The sequence below is a fragment of the Bos indicus genome, chromosome 1, assembly GCF_029378745.1.
Source record: "Bos indicus isolate NIAB-ARS_2022 breed Sahiwal x Tharparkar chromosome 1, NIAB-ARS_B.indTharparkar_mat_pri_1.0, whole genome shotgun sequence".
Lineage (NCBI taxonomy): Eukaryota > Metazoa > Chordata > Mammalia > Artiodactyla > Bovidae > Bos > Bos indicus.
The window spans coordinates 54,808,227-54,834,262 of NC_091760.1; the positions used below are offsets into that span (position 1 = coordinate 54,808,227).

The 26,036-nt window shown below is 40.7% G+C and overlaps 1 protein-coding gene across 1 annotated transcript; it reads right to left on the reverse strand.

Annotated features, from left to right (window-relative positions):
• Positions 1-2,196: 2,196 nt before the first annotated feature.
• DPPA2 (developmental pluripotency associated 2) lies at positions 2,197-13,989 on the reverse strand. The gene is made up of 7 exons (XM_019967588.2): positions 13,966-13,989; positions 10,794-10,941; positions 9,222-9,382; positions 8,859-8,912; positions 8,199-8,454; positions 4,912-5,107; positions 2,197-2,418 (listed from the first exon to the last, which is right to left on the reverse strand). The coding sequence occupies exons 1-7, from the start codon at positions 13,987-13,989 to the stop codon at positions 2,310-2,312; spliced, it is 948 nt and encodes a 315-aa protein (XP_019823147.2). The 3' UTR covers positions 2,197-2,309.
• Positions 13,990-26,036: the final 12,047 nt, after the last annotated feature.

Genomic DNA, 26,036 nt, shown 5'->3' on the forward strand with positions numbered 1-26,036 from the left:
GGAAGCAACAGTTAGAACTGGACATGGAACAACAGACCGGTTCCAAACGGGAAAAGCAGTACATCAAGGATGTATATTGTCACCCTGCTTATTTAACTTATATGTTGAGTACATCATGAGAAACGCTGAGCTGGAAGAAGCACAAGCTGGAATCAAGATTGCCAGGAGAAATATCAATAACCTCAGATATGCAGATGACACCACCTTATGGCAGAAAGTGAAGAGGAACTCAAAAGCCTCTTGATGAAAATGAAAGAGGAGAGTGAAAAAGTTGGCTTAAAGCTCAACATTCAGAAAACGAAGATCATGGCATCTGGTCCCGTCACTTCATGGGATATAGATGGGGAAACAGTGGAAACAGTGTCAGACTTTATTTTTTTGGGCTCCAAAATCACTGCAGATGGTGATTGCAGCCATGAAATTAAAGGACACTTACTCCTTGGAAGGAAAGTTATGACCAACCTAGATAGCATATTGAAAAGCAGAGACATTACTTTCCCAACAAAGGTCTGTCTAGTCAAGGCTATGGTTTGTCCAGTGGTCATGTATGGATGTGAGAGTTGGACTGTGAAGAAGGCTGAGTGCTGAAGAATTGATGCTTTTGAACTGTGGTGTTGGAGAAGACTCTTGAGAGTCCCTTGGACTGCAAGGAGATCCAACCGGTCCATCCTAAAGCAGATCAGTCCTGGGTGTTCTTTGGAAGGACTGATGCTAAAGCTGAAACTCCAATAACTTTGGCCACCTCACGTGAAGAGTTGACTCACTGGAAAAGACTCTGATGCTGGGAGGGATTGGGAGCAGGAGGAGGAGAAGGGGATGACAGAGGATGAGATGGCTGGATGGCATCACTGACTCGATGGACATGAGTTTGAGTGAAGTCCGGGAGTTGGTGATGGACAGGGAGGCCTGGTGTGCTGCAATTCATGGGGTCGCAAAGAGTCGGACACAACTGAGCCACTGAACTGAACTGAACTGCAAAGAAATTTAGCCAGAAGAGTTACATTGTTTTACAAACCTCTTGCAAATTAATGTCTGGCTTAATAGAGCTGGATTCTATTTTGTAAAAAAAAAAAGCTTTAGAAAAAATGTAATATAGGTCAGAAAGTCAGCTCCAAAGAAAGGAAGATTTCTAGAGAAGAAATAAAAGAAACTAAAAATCTTTTATTTTCTTATTCCTTATTGACCTAACGAAATACATGAAAAGATGTCCTAATCATATATCACTAGGGAATTGCAAATTAAAATTGTACTACTGCACACCTTTAAGAATGGCCAAGATCCAAAGCACTAACAAGCAACCTCAAACACTAGTGAGGATGTGGAGCAGGAGAAAGTCTCATTCATTGCTGGTGGGAATACAGAACAGGAGAGCCAGTTCGGAAGACTTTATAAGATTCAGAAATGACACTCCTTGATATTTACCCAAAAGAGTTGAAAACTGTGTGTTCACACAAAAACCTGCACACAAATGTTTATAGCAGCTTTATTCATAATTGCCAAAACTTGGAAGTAACCAAGGTGGCCTTCAAGATATGAATGGATATATTACGGTACATCCAGACAAAGGATTATCCAGCATTAAGTCAAAAACTGCTAAAAAACTGTATTAACTAAAACAAAACCAAATTACATTCTATCAATATATAGCTAGTAACAGTCACTTTCAGGTAAACCTTAAGTACAGAATACAGACATTCCCATCTGTACTTAAGGCATCAGGCCACACGGAGGATGGTGAGAACAGAGTATAGCAGTCATTGGGATGTGAATCACTTTAACTGTGGGCTCTCCACCATTTATCCTTTTTTCCCTAATTACTAGTAAGGATATTGAATCAATAATCAAAAACTTCTCATCAAGCAAAAGTCCAAGACCAGATGACTTCAGTGGTGAATTCTAGCTTTTTAAAACTTGAGGTAAAACCATATAAAACATTATGTTACAAATGTACAGGGCTTCCCAGATGGCACAGTGGTGAAGAATCCTCGTGCCAATGCAGGAGATGCAGGTTTGATCCCTGGGTCAGGAAGTTTCCCCTGGAGAAGGAAATGGCAAGTCCTCCACCAGTATTCTTGCCTGGAAAATTCCATGGTCAGCAAAGCCTGGCAGACCGAAGTCCATGAGTTCCCAAAGAATCAAGCACAACTGAATGACTGAATAATTGAGCACACCCATGCACACACCCACTACAGATATACAACATAGTAATTCGATATTTGATACTACAAAAATCTAGTTACCATGATTACCATAAAATTACCCTCTTCACCCATTTCTCCACCTCCCATTCCTTCCCTTCTGGTAATCACTTATTCTTTTTTAAAACGTGGTCCATTTGAAAGCAATGATGTTGATGTATCCAAACCAGGTTTCTTCCTCCTCCCCATTGTGATTAATCTTTTCATAATCTTCTTATTCCTATAAAGCAAATCAGAAAAGAATTTTGAAAAATGTTAAGAATAAGATAGATTATTCCATACCAAATCCTTGAAAATGATCAATAAAATAAGGAATACACTTCTGGAGTCTGAGTAGTTTGCCCTACCATCTAAAGGATTTTAAAATTAAAAAGATTAAAAAAAATTAAAAATATTTTATGTGGTAAACAAAAGAAAGATTGCCCACTTAATAATATCAGGGTTCCTATTCTGTATACTACAATTGGTTCTGCCACCTTTATCTTTATACCCTCCCTTTCCTCCTCACAGCTTCTCTCCAAATGCCCTCTCTGTTCACAAAGCTCTTGGTATTCCCTTTAAAAAAAAAAAAAAAGGACGGAAGGAAGGGAAGACACAAACAAGCTCCCTTGACATTACAGCCTCAATTGCTATCTCCTCTTGCTCAGGTCAAGTAGTAGAGATCATCAATATGACCTGTTCCTAGGTCTTCACATGCTCTACTCCAACTATCACCTGACCCTCTCAACCGACTCTCTAAAAGACCACCAGTAGTGTCCCAAATTGACATTCGCAACAGCACTGCATTAATCATCATCTTACATGGCTGTCTTACTGCCAACCATTTCCTTCTGAAACTCTCTACCCTTGGCTTTCTCACTTCTCTCCCAACCTCTAGCTGCACTTTTTCAGTCGTCATTGTTCACTTGTCATCAATAAGCTGATTCTTTTTAAGATTTTTCTGCAGTCCCTCTAATTCCCAAAGATGTTTCTCTCTAACCCATACTTTCTGAACACTGGACACATGTCAAGTATGTACCACATATAATTTTTGGCCATCGAGCTGAACTTCTATTAATACCTATCCTCTAATAAGATGGCATCCTGTTTCTCTACACTCCTGAAACTCTTACATTTCTGTTTAAATTATTTGTAAAGGTCATAAATTACATCTTTCCAGAATTATTACAATAATCTCTTACCTTTCAATCTAGTTTCTGTTGCAAGATTTCAGTCTACCATCCAAAAAAAAAAAATAGTATAATTTCCCATCACACCAATCTTACATCACCTCCAGCCAATTCTATCACCATAAGCTGGATTTTGTACTCATGGATGACCATTGGGAATTATGTGTCTACATAAAACCTAAAGCACTGCTTGTGTGTATTCCTAATGTGTATTTTCTTGGATGGAGGGTATGTCATTATTATCATTTTCTCAAAGAAGTCTTATGTCCCAAAAGTGACTGAGAGACTATGACCTGCAGGATAATATAAGAGACCTTTAATATAGATATAAAACCAGTAGTCTGCTCCTCCCCTTTATATTCTTAACCATCAATAAGCTTCAATTTATTGGTCTATTTGCAGTCCGTAAGTAGGTCATATTCTTCCACTTTCAGGTATTGGTATGGGTTGTTTTCACTACCAAAATTGTTAATTTCTAACTGGTGAGTTCTTCCTCAGTACATGTAATCCTTTCTAAAATTTCCCTAAGTCATTCCAATATAAGTACTAACCATATATTTTCATAGCATCTCTTAATTTTCATCCCGGCATGCTAAATGGGTTTTGTCTTATTAATTTTTGTATCCCCAGCTAAGTATCTGACATATGGTAGAACTCTAATTTTTTCTTTCTTAAAACAGATCTCTTGGACTTCCCTGGTGGTAGAGTCGATAAGAATCCAACTGCCAATGCAGCGGACGAGGTTTCAGTCCCTGGTCTGGGAAGATTCCACATATTGAGAAGCAGCTAAGCCCATGCACCACAACTACTGAAGCCTGTGCCTAGAGCCTGTGTCCCACAACAAGAGAAGCTACCACGACAAGCAGCCCATGCACTGCAATGAAGGGTAGCCCCAGCTCGATGCGACTAGAGAAAGCCCACATGCAGCAAAGAAGATCCAGCATAACCAAAAAACAATAACAACAAAAAGAATAGATCTCTCTAATACTGAAACAGTTAAGGTCCAACTTGTCAGATACTTTGTTAAGGTTGCTAAGAAGAAGCCATATTTATCTGAGTTCTAATCTATCACTAAATTATGTTTGCTTCCTATTTCCCTGAAAGTTAAACTCGCTCAGTCATGTACAACTCTTTGTGACTCCATGGGCTATACAGTCCATGGAATTCTCCAGGCCAGAATACTGGAGTGGGTAGCCTTTCCCTTCTCCAGGGGATCTTCCAAGCCCAGGGATCAAACCCAGGTCTCCCACATTGCAGGTAGATTCTTTACCAGTTGAGCCACAAGGGAAGCCCGAGAATACTGGAGTGGATAGTCTATCCCTTCTCTAGTGGATCTTCCCAACCCAGGAATCAGACCAGGGTCTCCTGCACTGCATGAAAATTCTATATGGCTTTCTGGATATATGGCATATGGATTCTGATCTATATGGCAAATTAATGAAACAGCATGCTTACCCTGTGCCTTTTCCCACCAAATTATCCAGAAACCCATCTAGCCATCTACTGTTCTGTGTGCCATACTTAAAAATATACTTAAGGGGTACCTCTTAGTGCATTCAGGGCATAACAGGTTGTCTTCCAGGTCTGGGGGTGCAAAAGTGCAGGCAGGTAACATGAAGAGGGAGGTCATCCTCCTGGGGGTATCAGGCACCCAGGTCTGACCTGCTTGGAACTGCAGGCGAACCCAACCTTCTGTGTCTGCCAAGAGTGGTCTGCCATGGACCACACACCACCGGACACCTAGATGGGGAAAAACAAGCAAATATAAACTGCTAAGATCAGATAACAGCACCCCAATTCAACCCCTCAGTGAGTCTCTCTTAATTTCACTCTTATATTCTATTGATGAATCAACTGAATAAGAAGCATAAAAAATGTAGACCAAAAGACACCATAGTCTGATTCACAAACTACACAGCACAAGGGGCACCAACAATCAACTTTTGGGAAGCCTTGCTTTGTGTCTAGATTTTGCTAAGTTATTTACATGTATTAATATATTTATTCTTAAGAACATTATTAGTATTTGCCTTAATTTACAGGTGAAATAAATGAAGTTTACAGTGTTAAAAGAACATAATTTTCCCAGAACCAAAACAAAGATATAGGTATTCTAGACTCACGGTCCATTTGCCTAACCACTACATTGTACTACCTCAACCATAGAAAACAGGCAGAAAGAGCTATGTTTAAAAGTCAAAGAAACAATCTAATTGGGGAGATGAGATATTTGAGAGACAACAGAGGAAGTCCTATCTACTGGGAGTAGATATCCAGTGTCTGAAATTTAGAGAAAGGATCAATCAATGTAAGTTTAAGTAGCTATAAAATCTCCCCACTCTATAAAACAGGAGTAGAGATTACCATGCTCTTGGATAGTAGAACTAATATTGTTTAAATGGCTATACCATCCAAAGCAATCTACAGACTTAATGTGTTCCCTATCGAATCACCCATGAGATTTTTCACAGAACTAGAACAAGTAATCCTAAAATTGATATGGAACCATAAGAGCCTGAATTATCAAACAATCCTGAGGAAAAAGAGCAAAGAAGGAGCATAAACCTCTCAGACTTCAGATAACACTACAAAGTACATTAATGAAAACAGCATGGTATTGGCACAAAAACAGACATTTGGGCCAATGGAACGGAAAAGAGAGCCCAGAAATGAACCCACACACTTGCCTCAACTAATCTTTGACAAAGGAGGCAAGAGTGTACAATGGAGAAGAGACAGTCTCTTCAGCAAATGGTGTTGGGAAAGTTACAGCTGCATGTACATCAATCAAGGTAGAATGCATCCTTATGCCACATACAAAAACTAACTCAAAATGGCTTAAAGATTTAAATATAAGACATGACACCATAAAAGTAGAAATTTCCATATAATCCAGCCATCCATTTCCTATATTCAGACAAAACTATAATTCAAAACCATACATGCACCCCAGTGTTCATAGCAGCATTATTTACAATAGCCAAAACATGGGAAAAAATCTAAATGTCCATCAACAAATGGATAAAGAAGATGGAATGGAATGGAATGGCATATTGTGCTCACTCACTCAGTCATGTCCAACTCTTTGCAACCCCATGGACTGTAGCCTACCAGGCAAGAATTTCCCAGGCAAGAATATTGGAACAGGTTGCCATTTCCTTCAGGGGATCTTCCTGACCCAGGGATCAAACCCAATCTCCTGTATTGGCAGGTGGATTCTTTGCCACTGTGCCATCTGGGAAGCCCCAACGGAATATTACTCAGCCATAAAAAAGAATGAAACAATGCCATTTACAGCAACATGGATGGATCTGGAGATGGACCTGAGAATCTCATACTAAGTAAAGTAAGTCAGAAAGAGAAAGACGAATACCATATGATATCACTTACATGTGGAATCTAAAATATGGACACAAATGAACTTATCTACGAAGTGGAAACAGGTTCAGACACAGAGGATGAAGACTTGTGGTTGCCAAGCGGGAGGGGTGTGGGAAGGATGGATTGGAAGTTTGAGATTAGCAGATGCGAGCTATTATATATAGAATGGACACAAGGAGCTATATTCAATATCCTGTGATGTCATAATGGAAAAGAATATGAAAAAGAATGTGTGTGTATATATAACTGAATCACTTTGCCATACAGTATAAATTAACACAATTTTGTAAATCAATTATGACTTCAATATAATAAATTTTAAAGAAATAAACTTAAAAAGAGTAAAGCTGCTATGGCACAATATACATAGTGGCTAGGCACTCTCCTGTATCCCAGTAGGTGCTTGATAACTGCTGGATGAAGAGGAACTAAAATGGTAAGTGTGGGGTGCCACTCGCTCATATGGCACATTAATGAAAATTAGAAAGAGGTGTCATCGTTGGGGAAGCAGGTCTCCTAGACAGCTTTGTGGCTGGATACTGCTTTTGAAAATTAGTAAAAGGTGCTCATTTCTCCTCATAGAAGGAAGTATAGATGGGGGGTGGGGGGCAGTCAGCAGGCCAATTTTAGCTCCCAGTCTTTTCTTTTTTTGTCTGGGTTCTTTGTGTGGTGAACAATGCGCATGGCCACACAAGTCAGTCCTGAATAACAGGATTCAGACACCTCTGGAAATGGGGTAGAGGAGGGAAAAGAATTCAAGCCACAGAAGACAGTGACTTTGTACTGACCAGAGGTGGGTTTTTCTGGAAATGAAAACAGAAATATGAGATAGAGAAGCAGGAACTGGAGAAAGATGAAGCTAAGTTATGCTCACTCAAGATTTCTCAAGAAATATTTCAATTATTTATCGCCTACTTTTAATATGCCAAGTTGTATCTCATAAGCCTCGCAGTCATTCTATGAAGTCGAATAGTTGAAATCTTCAATTTTATAAATCAGGATACTAGGGTTTACACTGAGAAACCTTGGGTTTCTCCAAGAGAAAGGGGAAGATCTCTGGCTGTGGATGGCCTCACTCTCAGATTATGCTTTCTTCCCATCTTCTGCTTAGTGATGAGAAAGTGTCCCCAACTTAGTCACCTGACTCAGAGCCATTCAGGCAAAACTTGACTATCAATCGAAAGATAAGCCCTCTGTGAAGCTAACATTGCATCTGCAGCTATTTTAACCCTTTCACTGTAACTACCATTAGTATGTGTCTTCTGGGACTTCCTTGAAGGTCCAGTGGTTAAGACTTCACTCTTTCAATGCAGGGGGCACAGGTTCAATCCCTGGGTGGGGAACTAAGATCCCACATGCCATGTAGTGAAACCAAAAAATAAAGCAATTTTTTAAAAACAGAGTGCCTTCTTTCACTGGCATGGTAACCACTGTTTAAGGTTGATCTTACCTGAGGCTTGTGGCAGAAAGGATTCAGAGGCACGAAGGGCACGTGAATTCACAGCCTTTGGTTGAACAGCCTTTGCCGCAATTCTTGACCATGCTGCCAGCATGGCTACCTGAGGTGAAGTTACCACCTCAACCATGTTAGTCCTTTCCTGACTCTCACTCATCTTCCTTTTCTGTACACTTCCCCTCTTGGTCACCATGCTGTGCTTCCTTGAACATGAGTGCATTCGGGCCTCCCGTGATGATTTAGGAATATACTGCAAATGAAATTCACAATGAGTATACAGTGACGTGCCACTGCCCTAAGCACATTTGTGCCGGTTTTATCATTCTTCATGCATTGACCTGTGTATGTCAGTGTAGAAATGGTTTAAGAATGTCAGTTCCCTCAAAGTAGTGACTCTCAGCTGGGAGAAATTTTGTTTGCTAAACTGTGTGTAGGGGGAGGGAGGTCACTGACACATTGTGGGTAGAATCCAGGGATATTTAGCCTACTAAACATCCTAAAATGCACAGGACAACCTGCAGGAGAAAAAGAAACTAATTGGCTCCAGATGCCAATTGTCTTGAATGAGAAACCTTGCCTTCGAGGTACAAGGTATAGAGATGGTGGAGAAGAGGGAAAATTTACAGAACTTACATCACCACATTCCTCACTCACCTGATCTTTTTCAGGAAAAGCATGTTCCTGGAGTCTCCGATAAACTTCTATTTTCTAAGGAAATTAACAAGGGAAATTAAAATTAAAGAGCTTTCCCAGTGGCTCAGAGGGTAAAGCATCTGCCTGCAATGCAGGAGACCTGGGTTTGATCCCAGGTCAGGAAAATCCTCTGGAGAAGGAAATGGCAACCAACTCCAGTGCTCTTGCCTGGAAAATTCCACAGATGGAGGAGCCTGTTAGGGTACAGTCCATGGGATCACAGAGTCGTACACGACTTAGCAACTTTACTTCTCATAAAAATTAAAAGCTGGCAGAGCTCCCACGCTTGTTCCAAGCACCAGAGATTCCCACCAGTGCACTCACCTGGCCGTCAGTACTCAGCTTAAGTTGTTGGCACCAGTTCCGCAAAGTATCCCGACTCACATCGTTAATCGGAGGCAGTGTGGTCGGCAAGGGACAAAATGATCTTCTAAAGCTAGAACTTGGACAATCTTCCTCAAGCTCATTTGTTTGAGGAAGAGGAACTGAGGAAAGAAGGGAACCAAAACAGCAATTCATTAATCTATTTGAAAAAATCTTTTTAATTTTATGAAGTTCTAACTCCCCACAACTCAATTTGCACATATACATATCCAGTATTTTTTCTTCATCTTACAAATAAGGTAATAAATTCAGAATTCAATGACTTGCCCAAGATCACACCACCATGAAAATGGCAGACCTAGGACTCATACCCACATTTTGAAATTATAAATTTTTTTGTACTACATTCAGCAAACTGTTTTTTACAGCCATCACCAACTTCCTGAATAGAACATTACATTGGATTGCTCTCCAAAATGTCCAGATGCTGGTCCACAAACTATCTGTCCTTATAGAAATCATTAAAACCACCCTATCCAACAACAGTCCTCCATTCTGTCCACATGCCTCATTTTCCTCAACAAAGAAAAGTTACCCTGTCTCACATCACTTTGCTTAGATTTAATGTGTCACTATCTGCTCTATCCTGAAGCCCTTGTTATTTGCCCCTGCCAAATAAAAGCATTCTAAACATACTTAATTGATGCCTCTATATGAAGCCCCAAGAACAGATACGAAGAATCGACTAGATATTTTATCAGTAATTACTCACCAAGCAAAAGACTAGATGTTTTCAAAGTGATTTAGCCTCCCAAATACCATCTGGTCTTATATGTGGAATTTAAAAAAGCTAAATTCAGGCACAGAGAGTATATTGGTGGTTGCCAGGAACTGGGGGCAGGGGAAATGGGGAGTTTCCCTGGATCAAAGGGTACAAATTTTCAGTTATAAGATGAGTAAGTTCTAGGGATCTAATGCATATCAACATAACTATAGTCAATACTATAATGTATTCCTAAAAATTAGAGAGTAAATCTTAAAATGTTCTCCCCATGGTGAAGGGAGTTAACCGTGTGAGATGATGGATGTGTTCTTATTTTGTCATCATTTCTTAATTTCTTATTATTGTTCTTAATCTTATTTGGTCATCATTTTGCAATAGACACATACATCAATCATCACATTATATACCTTAAAATTACACAATGTTTTCTGTGTCAATTATATATAACAAAAAACTCAGAAAAAAAATGATCTGGTCTCTGTAAGAGGCACGTAAAAAGGGCATTCGCCAAAATGAAAGACTGGGCTTCGTGGGTTGGGAATTTGAGCTCACATCTAGTTGCTGCATAAGATCATGCTCTATTCAAAGCACTCCACTGTCTTTTTCAAAGTGAAACAGGGGTGCTTAGTGAATGAGAAGTATGAGAGTTTGAGAAATCTCTTACCACAGGTTATCAAGGTGAGAATTAAGCTGGGTGTCACATAGCTAAAAGTCAGGGGAACTTATTTTTCCTGGGCTTCCCAGAGTTGGAGGGGCCGCAAACTGAGCTAACCCTGTGGTCTTCATACCTTGATTATTTGTATTCAGTGCCTCCTCTTTGACTTGTGAAGTTGAGGAAACACCTGGTTCCACTTGATGGTCTTCAATAATTTCCTCATTAACTGGATACAATGTAAGAATCACATTTTCTTCATCTAAAGGCCCTTCAAAGAAATTCTGGAAAAGGAAGTGTCAATTACTGTTCTCATTTAATGCTGTACACTAAGATGTTTAACTTCATGGCGCAACTAATGAATAAGAAACTGAGAAGCCAGCAGTTGGAAGGCAAGACTGAGATTCCTGAATTTGATATTGATTAGTAGACACTTTATTGTGAAGTGTGAAAGTGAAATTTGCTCAGGCATTTCCAACTCCTTTTGACCCCATGGACTATACAGTCCATGGAAATCTCCAGGCCAGAATACTGGAGTGGGCTGCCATTCCCTTCTCCAGGGGATCTTCCCAACCCAGGGATTGAACCCAGGTTTCCTGAATTGCAAGTGGATTCTTTATCAACTGAGCCACCAGAGAAGCCCCCAGTAGACCCTTTATTAGAGAAGAAAAACAATGAGGAAATGAGCAAAAGTAGATTTATACCAACTCAATGACATAAGTTTGAGTAAGCTTCGGGAGTTGGTAATGGACAGGGAAGCCTAGCGTGCTGCAGTCCATGGGGTCGCAAAGAGTCGGACACGACTGACCAACTGAACTGAACTGACCAATAAGAAGAAATTAAAACATAGATCTTGAGTTTGGAGAAACCATTTCCCTCTTAGTCTGTCTCTTCATCAGCTAAAACATATTTTCACTTTATCTCCTAAATCTATGTGGAAGGTGTTTCTGCCTTTCCATCTTCTATTGTGTGATTCAAGTAAGCATCAACTCTCACTGGCAGGAGCAATTATCTTCTGTTTTTCCAAAATCCATCTATGCCCTTTCTACAGACTGCTCTCCTGCTTATTTAAAATACTTTAGTTGGGAGGGAGTCTCAAACATGAGGGGTTATATATAAACATCCACTCCGATATTCTTGCCTGGAGAATCCCTGAACAAAGGAGTCTAGCGGGCTCCAGTCCGTGGGGTCGCAGAGTCGGACACGACTGAGTGACTAACACTTCCACACTTTCGCTTTTCATAGCTGATTCACCACATAGCAGCAGAATCTAACACAACATTGCAAAGCAATTATACTCCAATTTTTAAAAGTAAATAATAATTTAATTATTAAAGTAATAATTTTTTAAAAATAAAATATTTCCATTAAAGACAAAATTCCCTCATGCAGCCTGTAAATTCTTGAACAGCAGGGCCCCTGCCTTCCTTTCCAGTTTAAGACCCCTGAGCTTTCCGAGCTTCAGCCATAGCAACCTTGTTTAAGCCCCAGGACCTGAGGGAAGCAAATGTATCTGTCTTACTCTCCACAGTAAACACAGGGTACACAGTGGACACTCAGTGTTCTTTTAACAATTTCATGAATGAAAGATAAAGTGGATAGGTAGAAAGGAACTTATATTTATCACTAAGAGTCGCACACGACTGAGCGACTTCTCTTTCACTTTTCACTTTCATGTATTGGAGAAGGAAGTGGCAACCCACTCCAGTGTTCTTACCTGGAGAATCCCAGGGGCGGGGGAGCCTGGTGGGCTGCCGTCTATGGGGTTGCACAGAGTCGGACACGACTGAAGCGACTTAGCAGCAGACTCTGTCCATGGGAATTCTCCAGGCAAGAATACTGCAGGGGGTTGTCGCCATGCCCTCCTCCAGGGGATCTTCCCCACCCAGAACCGGGGCCTCCTACATTGCAGGCACTCTTTATTGTCTGAGCCACCAGGGAAGTAACTGAGGCTCAGAAATTAAATGTCATAGAATCACATATGCTTAAGTTTTTAACTTTTCCTCTCAATCCAAGGGCAAATCAACTCCATTCCAGCTCAATTGTAATACACTCTTTTCTGAACAGCTAGATGCATCTGCATTTGACACGCCTTCCCCTCTGTTTGTTCAGTCATCAAGTTGTGTCTGACTCTTTGCACCCCATGGATTGCAGCACACCAGGCTTCCCTTCCCATTTAAATCTTTTTGAAAATTTCCCCTTGCTTTCACATTTCAGCTTGCAACTAGGGATTTTGCATTTGTACACCACTTTTTCAAAGTACTCTGGGACATACTTAAAAAAAACAAATTGGCATTATTGGGGGAAGTATCATTCCAGTCAAGAGGTAAACAGTTATATGACTTGCCCATAAATTCTATACTTAATATTGGCCAATTCTGTCCTTCAACCCGCATTGTGTTCCCCCTTGTGTGTGTGTGTGTGTGTGTGTGTGTCTCAGTTGTGTCTGACTCTGTGCAACCATGTGGACTGTAGCCCACCAGGCTCTTCTGTCCATGGAATTCTCCAGGCAACAATACTGAAGTGGGTTGCCATTCCCTCCTTCAAGTGGTTCCTGTGAATGAAACCTGCTCAATTTATATTCTCATCTAGTTAAAGACTCAGAGAAGGCAATGGCACCCCACTCCAGTACTCTTGCCTGGAAAATCCCACAGACGGAGGAACCTGGTGGGCTGCAGTCCATGGGGTCACTAAGAGTCGGACACAACTGAATGACTTCATTTTCACTTTCATGCATTGGAGAAGGAAATGGCAACCCACTCCAGTGTTCTTGCCTGGAGATTCCCAGGGATGGGGGAGCCTGGTGGGCTGCCGTCTATGGGGTTGCACAGAGTTGGACACGTCTGAAGCGGCTTAGCAGCAACAGTAGCAGTTAAAGACTACCCAAGCAAAGTCAGGAAACTTGTTTTGTAGCAAGGCCGTTGGGAATGGGTTGCTTCTTATCCCTGAAGGAAAGAAAACCACTAGTCAACTTACTGTCTGAAGCGTATTACCCTTTTCACTCTTTTCACTGCAGCCGGCCATTTCTTTACCATTTTATCTTGCCCAACTACAACATGTCTTTTTATGAAAAAAGTATCTTACTTAGAACTAGAAAGAGAAATATTTAATTTCTCCCTTTTACTTTCACCCAAGCTGTATACCACAACCACATGAAAGAAAATAATTCACTTGCAAAGAGGAGATTCTCAGAGATTTCTCATATCCAGAAACTGAGACTTGTGGCAAGAGGGAAATAGAAGTGAGCTCTAGAAAAGCTATAAAAAGTGAATCTGTGGGAAAATGAATGAAATTAAAACCAAACTTACCTTCCCGTAATTTGAGTATGCCATTTCAAGGAATGCTCAGAGAAAGGCAGAGCCACAATGCTCAATCTCTGCAGTTTAATCCTCTGAACCTGAGGGGTTTTAGTCCAGTTTCTCCTTCCTTTTGTAAGCAAATGTCCCCTACTTCCTCTTTCCCAGAAGAGCTGTATTCCTCCCTCCTCTTTCCACCCTCCCTTGTTATCTGTCAGTGTGATAATTTCATCAGCTTTATACACAGTCTTGTCTATTAGGTGAGAGTTAAGTTACTGTGTAGTTAATAATCACTCCTGAACTTTTAAAAAAAATTTTTGGGTTTTATTCCTTTAAGATGAGACTCAGAAAATAAAAAATGAAGAACAGTTGTTAAGTTACAAACAAATGAACAATATTTGTAACTAATATTGATGATAGATTGAAGGATTTTTTTTATAGGGAATAGAAATTCAAAGGTATTTTGTAACTGATTTATGGCTGAGGGTGTGTTACTCACTGGGAGATTAGGTTTAGATTGTAGTGTTTGGATAACACTATCACTCCAAGATCTAGCTCTAAACACAAATTTTAAGCCCACAATAATGGTGAGCTGAGTAGAAGGGAAAGGTTAGCCTATTCAGAATAAGAACAGCAGGAGACAAACCACCAAGGCAAGAGACCTGCTAACGAATGCAGAAGGAACTCCACAACTGCAGTTCTTGGGAACTGCTGGAGGATAATGTTGGGGGCAGGATGTGACAAGAGATGAGGCTGGAGAAGTCACAGATGTTTTCATAGGCCATTCTAATGAGTCAGAGCTTCTAAAGGAAAATCTTCACAAACAATATGGCAGCCCTGGCATCCACTGGTCTCATAACAGGCTTTCTCTGCCCAGAGGCCATTGGTCTCAGGACCCAGGGAGCCCAGGTAACTTTCAGTCAGTTTAGTCACTCAGTCATGTCCAACTCTTTGCGACCCCATGAACCACAGCACATCAGGCCTCCCTGTCCATCACCAACTCCGGAGTTTACCCAAACTCATGTCCATTGAGTCGGTGATGCCATCTAACCATCTCATCCTCTGTCGTCCCCTTCTCCTCTTGCCTTAAATCTTTCCCAACATCAAGGTCTTTTCAAATGAGTCAGCTCTTAGCATCAGGTGACCAAGGTATTAGAGTTCAGCCTCAACATCAATCCTTCCAATGAACACCCAGGACTGATTTCCCTTAGGATGGACTGGTTGGATCTCCTTGCAGTCCAAGGGACTCTCAAGAGTCTTCTCCAACACCACAGTTCAAAAGCATCAATTCTTCGGCGCTCAGCCCTCTTTATAGTCCAACTCTCATATCCGTACATGACCACTGGAGAAATCATAGCCTTGACTAGACTGACCTTTGCTGACAAAGTAATGTTTCTGCTTTTTAATATGCTGTCTATGTTGGTCATAACTTTCCTTCCAAGGAGTAAGCGCCTTTTAATTTCATGGCTGCAGTCACCATCTGCAGTGATTTTGGAGCCCCCTAAAATAAAGTCAGCCACTGTTTCCACTGTCTCCCCATCTATTTCCCATGAAGTGATGGGACCGGATGCCATGGTCTTAGTTTTCTGAATGTTGAGCTTTAAGCCAACTTTATCACTCTCCTCTTTCACTTTCATCAAGAGGCTCTTTAGTTCTTCACTTTCTGCCATAAGGGTGGTGTCATCTGCATATCTGACAGGTAACTTTAACTTAGTACTATAAATTATTCAAAGTACAAGGACTCTGCCTCAATTTGCTTAACAACTGGGGGGTGCAGTGGTAAAGAATCTGCCTGCCAATGCAGGACATTTGGGTTCAATCCCTGGGTGGGGAAGATCCCCTGGAGGAGGAAATGGCAACCCACTCCAGTGTTCTTGCCTGGAGAATCCCATGGACAGTGGAGCATTGCAGGCTAGAGTCCATAGGGTCAAAAAGAATCAGACACGACTGAGCACACACAAATGCATGGTTGGAAAAATAAACTATGAAACTTCAGCCAGACCCTCAAAATAAAATCCTTGAGCACAGGACAAGTTACAGAAATCTGTGCTTCCTCAAGCCCTCAGGGTAGTTCTTCCTGCACCTAAAATCTATAAACATTGGCTAGATCAGGGTGTGACCAAATGGCTTTGGATTAAGCAGACAATGCTTGGAATCCTGGCTACTCCCTTTCAGGGTGGAAACTGAATTGGCCCATAGAGATTCAGCCAAGAAAACATTTCATCTCCTGACTTGGGTGTGGTCCCACATGACACACTTTTTCTGGATGATTTAGAAGAGAGTTGATCTGGTAGCCAGTACAGAATGAGTCCAGTGCCTTAGGTTAAGATAGGACTTTGAGTGGAAAGACTATTCATTACTGTATTTCTTAGCATTTATTACAATGTAATTATCTTATTTATTTTCTTGGGCTTTTTTCCTCCTGCTTTTTGAAAATATTACATTATGGGAAAGTTCAAACATATAAAAACAGACAGTAATATCTTCAGTCCTCATGGATCAGTCGTCAAGCTTTGACAACGATTGACCCCAGCTAAACTGATTCAGGCTTCCTTATTAGCTCAGATGGTAGATAATCTGCCTACAATGCAGGAGACTCCAGTTCAGATCCCTGGGATTCCCAGGAAAATTCCCCTGGAGAAGGAAATGACAACCGACTAGAATATTCTTAACTGAGGAATCCCATGGACAGAGGAGCTTCGAGGGTTACAGTCCATAGTAGTGTTAGTCGCTCAGTCGTGTCCAACTCTGTGACTCCACAGACTGTAGCCCACCAGGCTCCTCTGTCCATGGGATTCTCCAGGCAAGAATACTGGAGTAGATTGACATTCCCTTATGCAGGGCATCTTCCCAACCCAGGGATCAAACCTAGGTCTCCTGCATTACAAGCAGATTCTTTGCCATCTGGGGTACAGGGAAGAGAATTGGACAAAACTGATACAATTTAGCATGCACGCAGTCTGATTTAATCTAAACTGCCACCTATTCCAGAGAAGGCAATGGCACCCCACTCCAAAACTCTTGCCTGGAAAATCCCATGGATGGAGGAGCCTCGTAGGCTGCAGTCCATGGGATCTCGAAGAGTAGGACACAACTGAGCGACTTCACTTTCACTTTTCACTTTCATGCATTGGAGAAGGAAATGGCAACCCCTTCCCGTGTTCTTGCCTGGAGAATCCCAGGGACAGGAGCCTGGAGGGCTGTAGTCCATGGGGCTGCACAGAGTCGGACATGACTGAAGCGACTTAGCAGCAGCAGCAGCAGCAACCTATTCTCCCTCCCTTATTTTGAAGGAAATACCAGACTTCATCTCTTTCACAAATTCAGGAAAAAAGGACTTTTTCTAACTACAGTTATATATGGATCTATGAAATAAAATGCATTACCTAGGGCTTCCCTGATGTCCAATGGTTATGAATCCACCTTGCCGTGCAAGGGACACCAGCTGGACCCCTGGTCCAAGAAGATCCCACATCCCAGGGAGCAACAAAGACCATGCACCACAACCTATGCTCTAGAGTCCAAGTGCTGCAACTATTGAAGCTCGTGCACCTAGAGCCTATACTCTGCTACAAAAAATGCCACTGCAGTGAGAAGACAACAAGCAGCCCCTGCTCACCAACCTACAAGAAGCCTGTGTGCAGCAACAGAGATGCACTGCAGCCAAAAATAAAATTATAATAAATTTCTAAAATCTTTTTTAAACGCATTACCTATTTCAAATATATTTTATTTACTACATAAGCTAAATATTTAAAGCATTGTATTGTTTTGTTTAGATAAATGTTTTTCAAAAGTTTTTTTTTCTTTTAAGCCAAAAGAACATGCTCTATAATTTTGTCCCCTGCATTGCAAGGTAGTTCTAATATATAACAGAAAAAACTGGAGCAACTCTGGTTGAAAGTTAAAAATGTGTAAGACAGCTCACAGAACACTGTGGTTCTGAGAAACAGTGGTTCTGCACACTGTGGCACAGTGTCCCTCTCAGGCAGAAGGGATAGCTACTAAGTTCTTCCATTTCCTGAGGAGGAAAGTATAACTTGCACTCTGAAAGATGTTTCCGACTTTGCTACATCCTTCATTTTAAGAATTCCCACTTACAAGCATTACTGAAATTTATTTCTTCTTTAGGGCACTAGTTGCAGATCTTCACCTTCTGATCAAGAATATATTAGCAGATTTCTTTTTCTTTCTTTTTTTTTTTTTTTTTTTACAGAAAAAAAAAAATCTCTGTCAGGAAGCAACAGTCACAATTAGGAGAATCTTAAATTCAGAATCCAAATGAGTAAGGGCTATCTTGTGTTCTGTAATGATTCAGAGGATGTGGTTAGGACAGAGCATGGCAATCAGGTGAGATGAGGTAGCGAGGACAACTTTTGATGAATGGACAGGGAGTTAATCTGGCTATAGATTCTTCAATAATAGTTGCAAATTTAGCCCCCACCAGCAAGTGATCTTGGCCAGTCAAACCAAGTCTTGTCTCACCCTTCTCTTTCCATATTGAATGCATTCTGCATTTTCAGCAAGATAACTCTCCAATGAGACACATGGAATAGCTGTGAGACATGTTGAAGTTGGAAAGCTCAATTCATGTTGTTCTCTTGAAGTGGCTGAAGATTGGTGCCAAAAATTTTTGGACCCCTGAGCAATTGCCACTATGTGAGGATTGTGGGTGAGGAAGGATGGGGACTGAGGCCAAGACATGTAAACTGAAGTTATTTCCTCCTATGTCCCTATCAGTCATTTGTTCCCTCCTGAGTTTTCCACCTCTCATGCTTCACAAATTCTATCCTGCTAGCACACAAAGATGTTTAACTTCATCCCACTTAAAACACTCAGCTCTTTTAACACTATCATTTTATTTAATTACTATTCTCTCTCTCTGTTCTTTCCCAGTTCAACTTTCTGAACATACCTTTTCTTTAACTTTATCTTTTAGCTGCACTGGATCTTCATTGCTGTGTGCAGGCCTTTTCTAGTTTTGGCGAGTGGAGGCTACTCTCTAGTTGCAGGCTTCTCATTGTGCTGACTTCTCTTGTTGTGGAGCACAGGCTCCAGGGCATGTGAGCTTCAGTAGTTGCAGCACACAGGCTCAGCAGCAGTAGCGCATGGGCTTAGCTGCTTTGCGGAATGTGGGATCTTCCTAGACCGGGGATTGGGCCAGTGTCCCCTGCTTTGGAAGGCAGATTCTAAACTACTGACCCACCAGGGAAGCCTTGTACACAGCTTTTTACTCTATCTAGTTCCTTTCCACCTTCATCTAATTGTTTTTCTGTCTCCTTTCCCACTCCTAAACTATTGATGTACATCTATTCTTGATCACGTTTTATGCTTCTGTAGAACAGCTTCATCCACTTTTCCAGCTTCAACTTCCATCTACATGCTGGTGAGTCCTATATATGTATATTTCTAGCCCAGTCTTTTTGCCCGCCTTACTGACCCAAGTTGTGGCATATCCTGCTTATGCCTTTCAAACATAGTAAGAAATAAACTCAGTGGACTCCTCCAGCAATCCAGTGGTTAAGACTCCATGCTTCCATTGCAGGGGACATGGGTTCTATCCCTGGTCAAGGAAGATCTGCATGCCCACATGCCACATGGTGGAGTAAAAAAGAAAAAAAATAAAGAAAAGAAATAAATAAACTCAGTGACATCCCTACCAAATTTTTACCACCTTTTGTATTTCTTTTCCTTGAGATATATTATCATCCACCTAGCCATCTAAAGGTGAAAACATAAAACACTCCTTTTCCTTAAATTCCAATGGGTTTAAGTCCTATGGAGTCAAACACATATCTTGCTTGCTATTGTTTCTCTTCTAATTCTACTGCCTTTGTCTTATTTCTTGTCTAAAGCATCTCTAATCATTTATTGAAATTTCTTGCTGACCATAATACCTCTCAGCCAACCTATTCTTTTTTCTTAATTGAAATACAGTTGATTTACATTGTTGGGTAAGTTTCAAGTGTACAGGAAAGTTATTTGATTTTGTATGTATATGTATATATATATATATGTATTTATATATATATATATTTGATTTATGTACATATAAATTTGATTTTGTGTGTATATATATAGTATATATATGCACATATACATATTCTTTTTCAGATTCAACCCATTCTTTTTTAGCATATATAGTTTTAAAATTTTATTTATTTTTTAATTAAAAGATAATTGCTCTACAGAATTTTTAACCCATTAGTGATGCTGTGAAATACCAATATATGTTACCTCAAGCTGAGTTTCATGACTAGGGAATTTAGAATCTATATACAACAAGGTGGGATAGGAAGCAGTTTGAAAGGTTTTGTATTGGCCTTCCTGCTGCAATAGTTCTTATTCCTCAGGCCAAGGACCCAATATGACAGTTACTTCATGTGACAAATATATCAATTCCAGTTTTTACATTCAGAGACTGGAAAAACAATCTCTGGGTTTCATAAAAAACAGTGGGCCTCCTTGAGCTAGACTTTAGCCAGGACTCAGCTACTACTAAGCTCTTTTAAGCCTCCAAGCTAAGAAGAAGAGGGTCATGATGATAATTTAAAATCATAGTCAATACAGATCTTATGTCCAATAGTCTTTAAATGTTTCATTTATCTTTTCCAGTGTACAGTCACATTGTTAAATGGCTATATATCCCTTTGAGGAAAGACTGGAGGAATACACATAAGCAATATATACTTTATTTTTTATGGTGGTTATAGAGTTCTTCATAGGAAGCCAATCATCTCATCAACTAGTGGATTCTAGATCTAAAAATCAGTTCAGGTCTGGGAGCTGAGCAAGAGATGGTGACTTTTTTATTAGAGTGACTGCCCTCAGCCTCCTGATCCTCTATTTTTTATTTTTTTTGCCTACACTGTGTGGCTTCTAGGATCCCAGTTCCCCAACCAGGGACCTCCAGGGAAGTCCTCCTGCTCCTCTATTCTTGACTTTAATTGTAGGTGTTAAGAAGCATCTTTTTTCACAATAGATAAGTGATAAGTGTATCAATGGAGTAGGAAATGGCAACGCATTCCAGTATTCTTGCCTGGAGAATTCCATGGACAGAGCAGCATGGTGGGCTATAGTTCATGGGGTCACAAAGAATAAGACATGACTGAGTACACATCAGCACATGCATCAAATTATTGTTATACACCTTGAACTTGTACAGTGGTTTATGTCAATTACATCTCAATAAAACTGGAAATTTAAAAAATAAAAGTAGTTTCTTACTTCCACATTAAAAAAAAAAAAATGAAGCATCCTTGTTGACTGCCCATCTACTTTGACCCTAGGCACCATGATCTATTAACCATCTCCACAGCCTCCTGTGAATCAAGGCCCCTTGGCTGCCCTCCAACCTTCTTGGTAATTGTAGCCTCCCGGTTTCTGCTTGTTAAGTGGCACCATCTGGCTCACTGACTTCAGGGCCCATCACCCCAAGAATGACATTAACAAGCCAAGTTCTGTGCCAGTCTCACCTACCATCAGCCTGGTCTGAAGAGGACCATTGACCTTCTCAGCAATACTGCTTCTCCCTTCTCCATCACATTCCTGATGGCCATGGTGAAAGCTGGGCCCTCCCATGGAACATCCTATGGTGGGTTTCCAGCCTCACGTAACATTCCTTCCCTGCAGGTCTACTTTGCTCACCTCTTTATTCCCTCCTCCACCCTCTGCCAGGGAAGGTTGGGCATTTATACTTTGCTTGGTGTTGGCTGTCACTTCCCCTTCTCCCCAGACCTCTAAGAAGCATCCTAGCAGTGAATCTGTCCCATCTCATGGGATCCTTGCTAAGATCCTAAATTCTGTGCAAAGAGAAAATATTCCCTCAACACAATGAATTCTTGCTTAACTAATGTCATAGTCCAGTCCTTTCGATCAGTTGCTTTTAAAAACTAGTGAAAGAATTATCCCAACTCCTGCCAGTACATGCTGGCTAATGTCTGCAGATCCTTCATGTATGTTCTCTTTCCTCCCTTGCCAGGCCCATCATGTCCTCAGCCGGGTTATGCTGGAATGTAATTCTCAGTTATTGGCCTAGTAGTTGGGAGAGGAATTTGGAGCACATTTTTGATGGGAGCACCTGACACAACTATCTTTGAGGCGGGGGCGGGGGGGATTGTTGTGCAGCATCCTCCAGCATACAGGTTGTGTTAGCTCTTACTAGGGGACTGCAGACCAGTTCTGAAAAGTCTGAGAATTCACAGGGCTGTACAGAGCCAACACTTTCAGGGGGCATCCATTCCGGTGTCCCCAGCTGATGTTTCAGGGTCTGAGATTTTTCCCAATCAGTTTGCTGATTTTAGCATATTAGACCGGCCTTAGCTAAAATTTTAAGGCCCTGTAGCTCTGCAACTTTAGCTATTAGAACTTGTTTGCTGTTCAGCTGTGTCCATTCATCTAACAGCAGGAGATGTGGGCCTCTGTAAATTACTAAATGCTTTTTGGCTCTCACATCTCATATTCAGTCTTCCAATGCTTGTTAATGGCCCTCAGTTTCTCATTATGCCATTGATGGACATTAATACAACTTACCAGTAAGCAGCCAACTCCACTAATTTTATAGGATCTTTGACACCTTTATTTTCCAAATGCCTGAATTATAGCACATTTTTCCAGACCTCCTCCAGTGATATCTTCAGCAACTGGACCACCATTGTGTGCCAGGGACTATCCGTCCTCTGTATAGCACTCAGAATGCTGTCCTTTTGTGTTCACCAGCAGATCAGTGAGCCAGTCCAGAATCTCATTACTTGTTTTCTTCTGACTGCTTCTGGCACCATATGTATTTGTTCATGTCTTTCAAGAAGCAGATGGCATGAAGGCACTGAGTGTGCAAGAGATTTGGTATATAAAACAACTGCAAAGGAAAATAAGAAGGGAGACAGAAGGCTAGGAGAGCTGTAAGACCATGATGTAGGTCTGAGTCATGTGAAGGAGAGGAAGGGAGTTTGGGTGGGAAGAATGTTGAAATACAGGGCCATTCTAAGGACGTTTCAGCAAGGCTGATGAGGAGTCCTTGAGTCTAAGCCATAAGACTGCCCCAACTTTAGAATCCCCGCTACTTAGTTGCTGGGAGGAATAGATGGGAGTTACAGTGCAGGTGTGAACTTTATAGCAGTGGTGTTCAAGATGGGGCCAGTGACTTGCAGTACACAGCTGAAAGGCACATTTGCATGATTGTCACACCATACAGTACCATTGTACTCCCTTTACTAGAAGCCCTTGAAGGAAGAAGAGAAATAGAGTACACTCAGGTTGTGGCACCCCCTTCTGAGCACATCAACACTTTATTCTTTTCTCTGAAGTTATAATTACACTCCTCAATGATGAGAAAAGAACATGGGCCAAATCACTTGGCTTAGAAATCAATTCAGGAAAAGCACTGACATCTGCCAGTAGTAAGTGAGCTACAGCCAATGGAGAGAAGCTTTATGGAAAAATATTTTCCAACTTATGAACTGTTAAATGGTAAGTGCCTTGTTCCATCACTTTATTTCCATTTGAAGCTAATCAAAATTAAGCTTCTTGCCCTTTTCTGACCAGCACTATTATCAGTCTTACCAGAGACTTTCTGAGTCCACAACTCAGAAGTGGCAGTAACAATAGCCAGGGCAACTGCAACAGGGTTTTCCCATCTTAATCTTTTTCTCAAATGTAATAATTGTACAGACTCTTAGTCTGAGTTATTTATCACAAATCTTTTAGCCATGTGAAAGGTAGTGACTACTTCAATCTTCTTCCCTCATGTAGGGCGTTGCTGAGGCATTGCTGAACTCTCTTTTTTGTTCTTTTAGTTGATATATGTATATATATATTTTTTCTTTCATTCTTAGCAAGATAATATTAGGTCTCTTCTCAAATGTGACAATTTCTGGACCTTTTCTGCTAAGGTGAGCATATTCTGCAAACAGGTCTCTCTCATGACCAGTGTCCAAAAGTAAGATACTACTGCTGCTGCTGCTGCTGCTAAGTCGCTTCAGTCGTGTCCGACTCTGTGCGACCCAATGGACAGCAGCCCACCAGGCTCCCCTGTCCCTGAGATTCTCCAGGCAAGAACACTGGAGTGGGTTGCCATTTCCTTCTCCAATGCATGAAAGTGAAAAGTGAAAGTGAAGTTGCTCAGTCGTGTCTGACTCTTAGCGACCCCATGGACTGCAGCCCACCAGGCTCCTCCGTCCATGGGATTTTCCAGGCAAGAGTACTGGAGTGGGGTGCCATTGCCTTCTTTTTTTTTTAATGAATGCTATTTATTTCAATAGTTCAACATGGAGTGTGGAGACAGTAATATATGAGAATAGACACTAATAATAATGTCCTCTCCTTCTTTATCTGCCTGCTTTCTTTATGGCCTTGCTTTATGCCAAAATTAGGCAAAATGACTCAATGTAAGAATTATGATTTTATACCACTAATGCCTTCCCAAAAAGTGACTTTAAAAAATAATGTGTTTACACAAAATTGCTTTTTCTTTCCTGCAGAGAATAAGAGAGAAATAAAAAGTTAATAAAAGAATTCACATTCTCATCTTTGTTCTAAGCAGCACAGATTCCCAATTTATTAACCTTGCTATCACTACTCAAATTATATTGTTGGCACCAGCTACATAAAGTGTCTCAAGGTAGCCCATCCATAGGAGCAGACTGGTTGGCCAGGGAAATATTCTGTTTAGAGCAACTTAATAGTTGATATTCTCTATCAACTACTGGGGCAACAGAAGTTAAGAAAGAATGAAATAAAATAGTCATAAACAGCATTTGCATAGACCTTCAATGAATGAAGTATATTATACATCTCTCATTAATTATATGAGAAGTTAATATATTAATATGTCTCATTTATTTTTATAATCCTGTGAGATAAATATCATCATCATTACTATTTAGGTAATGGATAATATCAACCATCTATTAAAATAGCACATGTGGTCTCAAACCTAGGTGTTAGACTTCTTCCTTCCTTAGTCTTTGCAAGTTATTAACATTTTACAAAACACACATGTGTATCATCTCTTTTGTTTTATAGGCCCCATCCACAGGTCAAATCGTTGCATTAGATACTAGTTGAGTTATATTAACAAAGTCTTCGAATTTAACACAGTTGATTATTATCTTCATTTCACAATACCGTCCACACTACATACAACTCACCTCCATTCCATTTGTTGTAGTTGTTCAGTTGCTAAGCTGTGTCCGACTTTTTCTGACCCCATGAACTGCTACACTCCAGGCTTCCCTGTCTTTTGCTATCACCCTGAGTTTCTCAAACTCATATCCATTGAGTCAGTGATGACATTCAACCATCTCATTCTCTGTCATCCCCTTCTCTTCTTGCCTTCAATCTTTCCCAGCATCAGGGTCTTTCCTAATGATGTGACTCATCCCATCAGGTGGCCAAAGTATTGGAGCTTCAGTTTCAGCATCAGTCCTTCCAATGAATCTTGAGGGTTGATTTCCTTTAGGATTGACTGGTTTGATCTCTTTTCTGTCCTAGGGCCTCTCAAGAGTCTTCCCTAGCACCAGCATTCCATTACTGCCTTCTTTTACTCCAGATAACTCCTCACACACTGCATTTTGCTTAAGGCCAGATATTTGCTTACAGAGGAACATATTTTTTTTTTTTTTTAGAGGAACATATTTAAATGCATTCTTATTGCAAGAAACATGGCTATCATTAACCACATTATGACACAACATCAAATATTTTTCTAGAGTTAATCCATAACTCTAGACCTACAATATACTACTTTTCTCATTACACATTGGTCCAGAAAATTCATCAAAATCCCAGCAGGATTTTTGTTGCAAAAGGTGACATGCTGATTCTGAATTTATATGTAAAAGGTTCCTTAAATCCATAATAAGAAAACAAATAATCCCTCCCCCCCAAAAGAGCAAAATTCTTTAACAGCTATTCCATCAAGAATCTATATGGAGGGTAAATTAACACCACAGTTAAGATACTGCTGTACACTCAAGTGGGCTTCCCAGGTGGTGCTAGTGGCAAAGAACCTTCCTGCCAAAGCAGATGTAAGAGACTTGGGTTTGATCCCTGGGTTGAAAGATTCCCCTGGAGGAGGGCATGGC

Coding starts and splice junctions, on each gene's coding strand:
- DPPA2 (XM_019967588.2), bottom strand. CDS start 13,989: ATGGCATACTCAAATTACGGGAAG. Junction 8,455..8,858: donor CTTTTCCTGAAAAAGATCAG/GTGAGTGAGGAA, acceptor TTTCATTTGCAG/TATATTCCTAAATCATCACG. Junction 2,419..4,911: donor TGCCCTGAATGCACTAAGAG/GTACCCCTTAAG, acceptor TTTGCTTTATAG/GAATAAGAAGATTATGAAAA.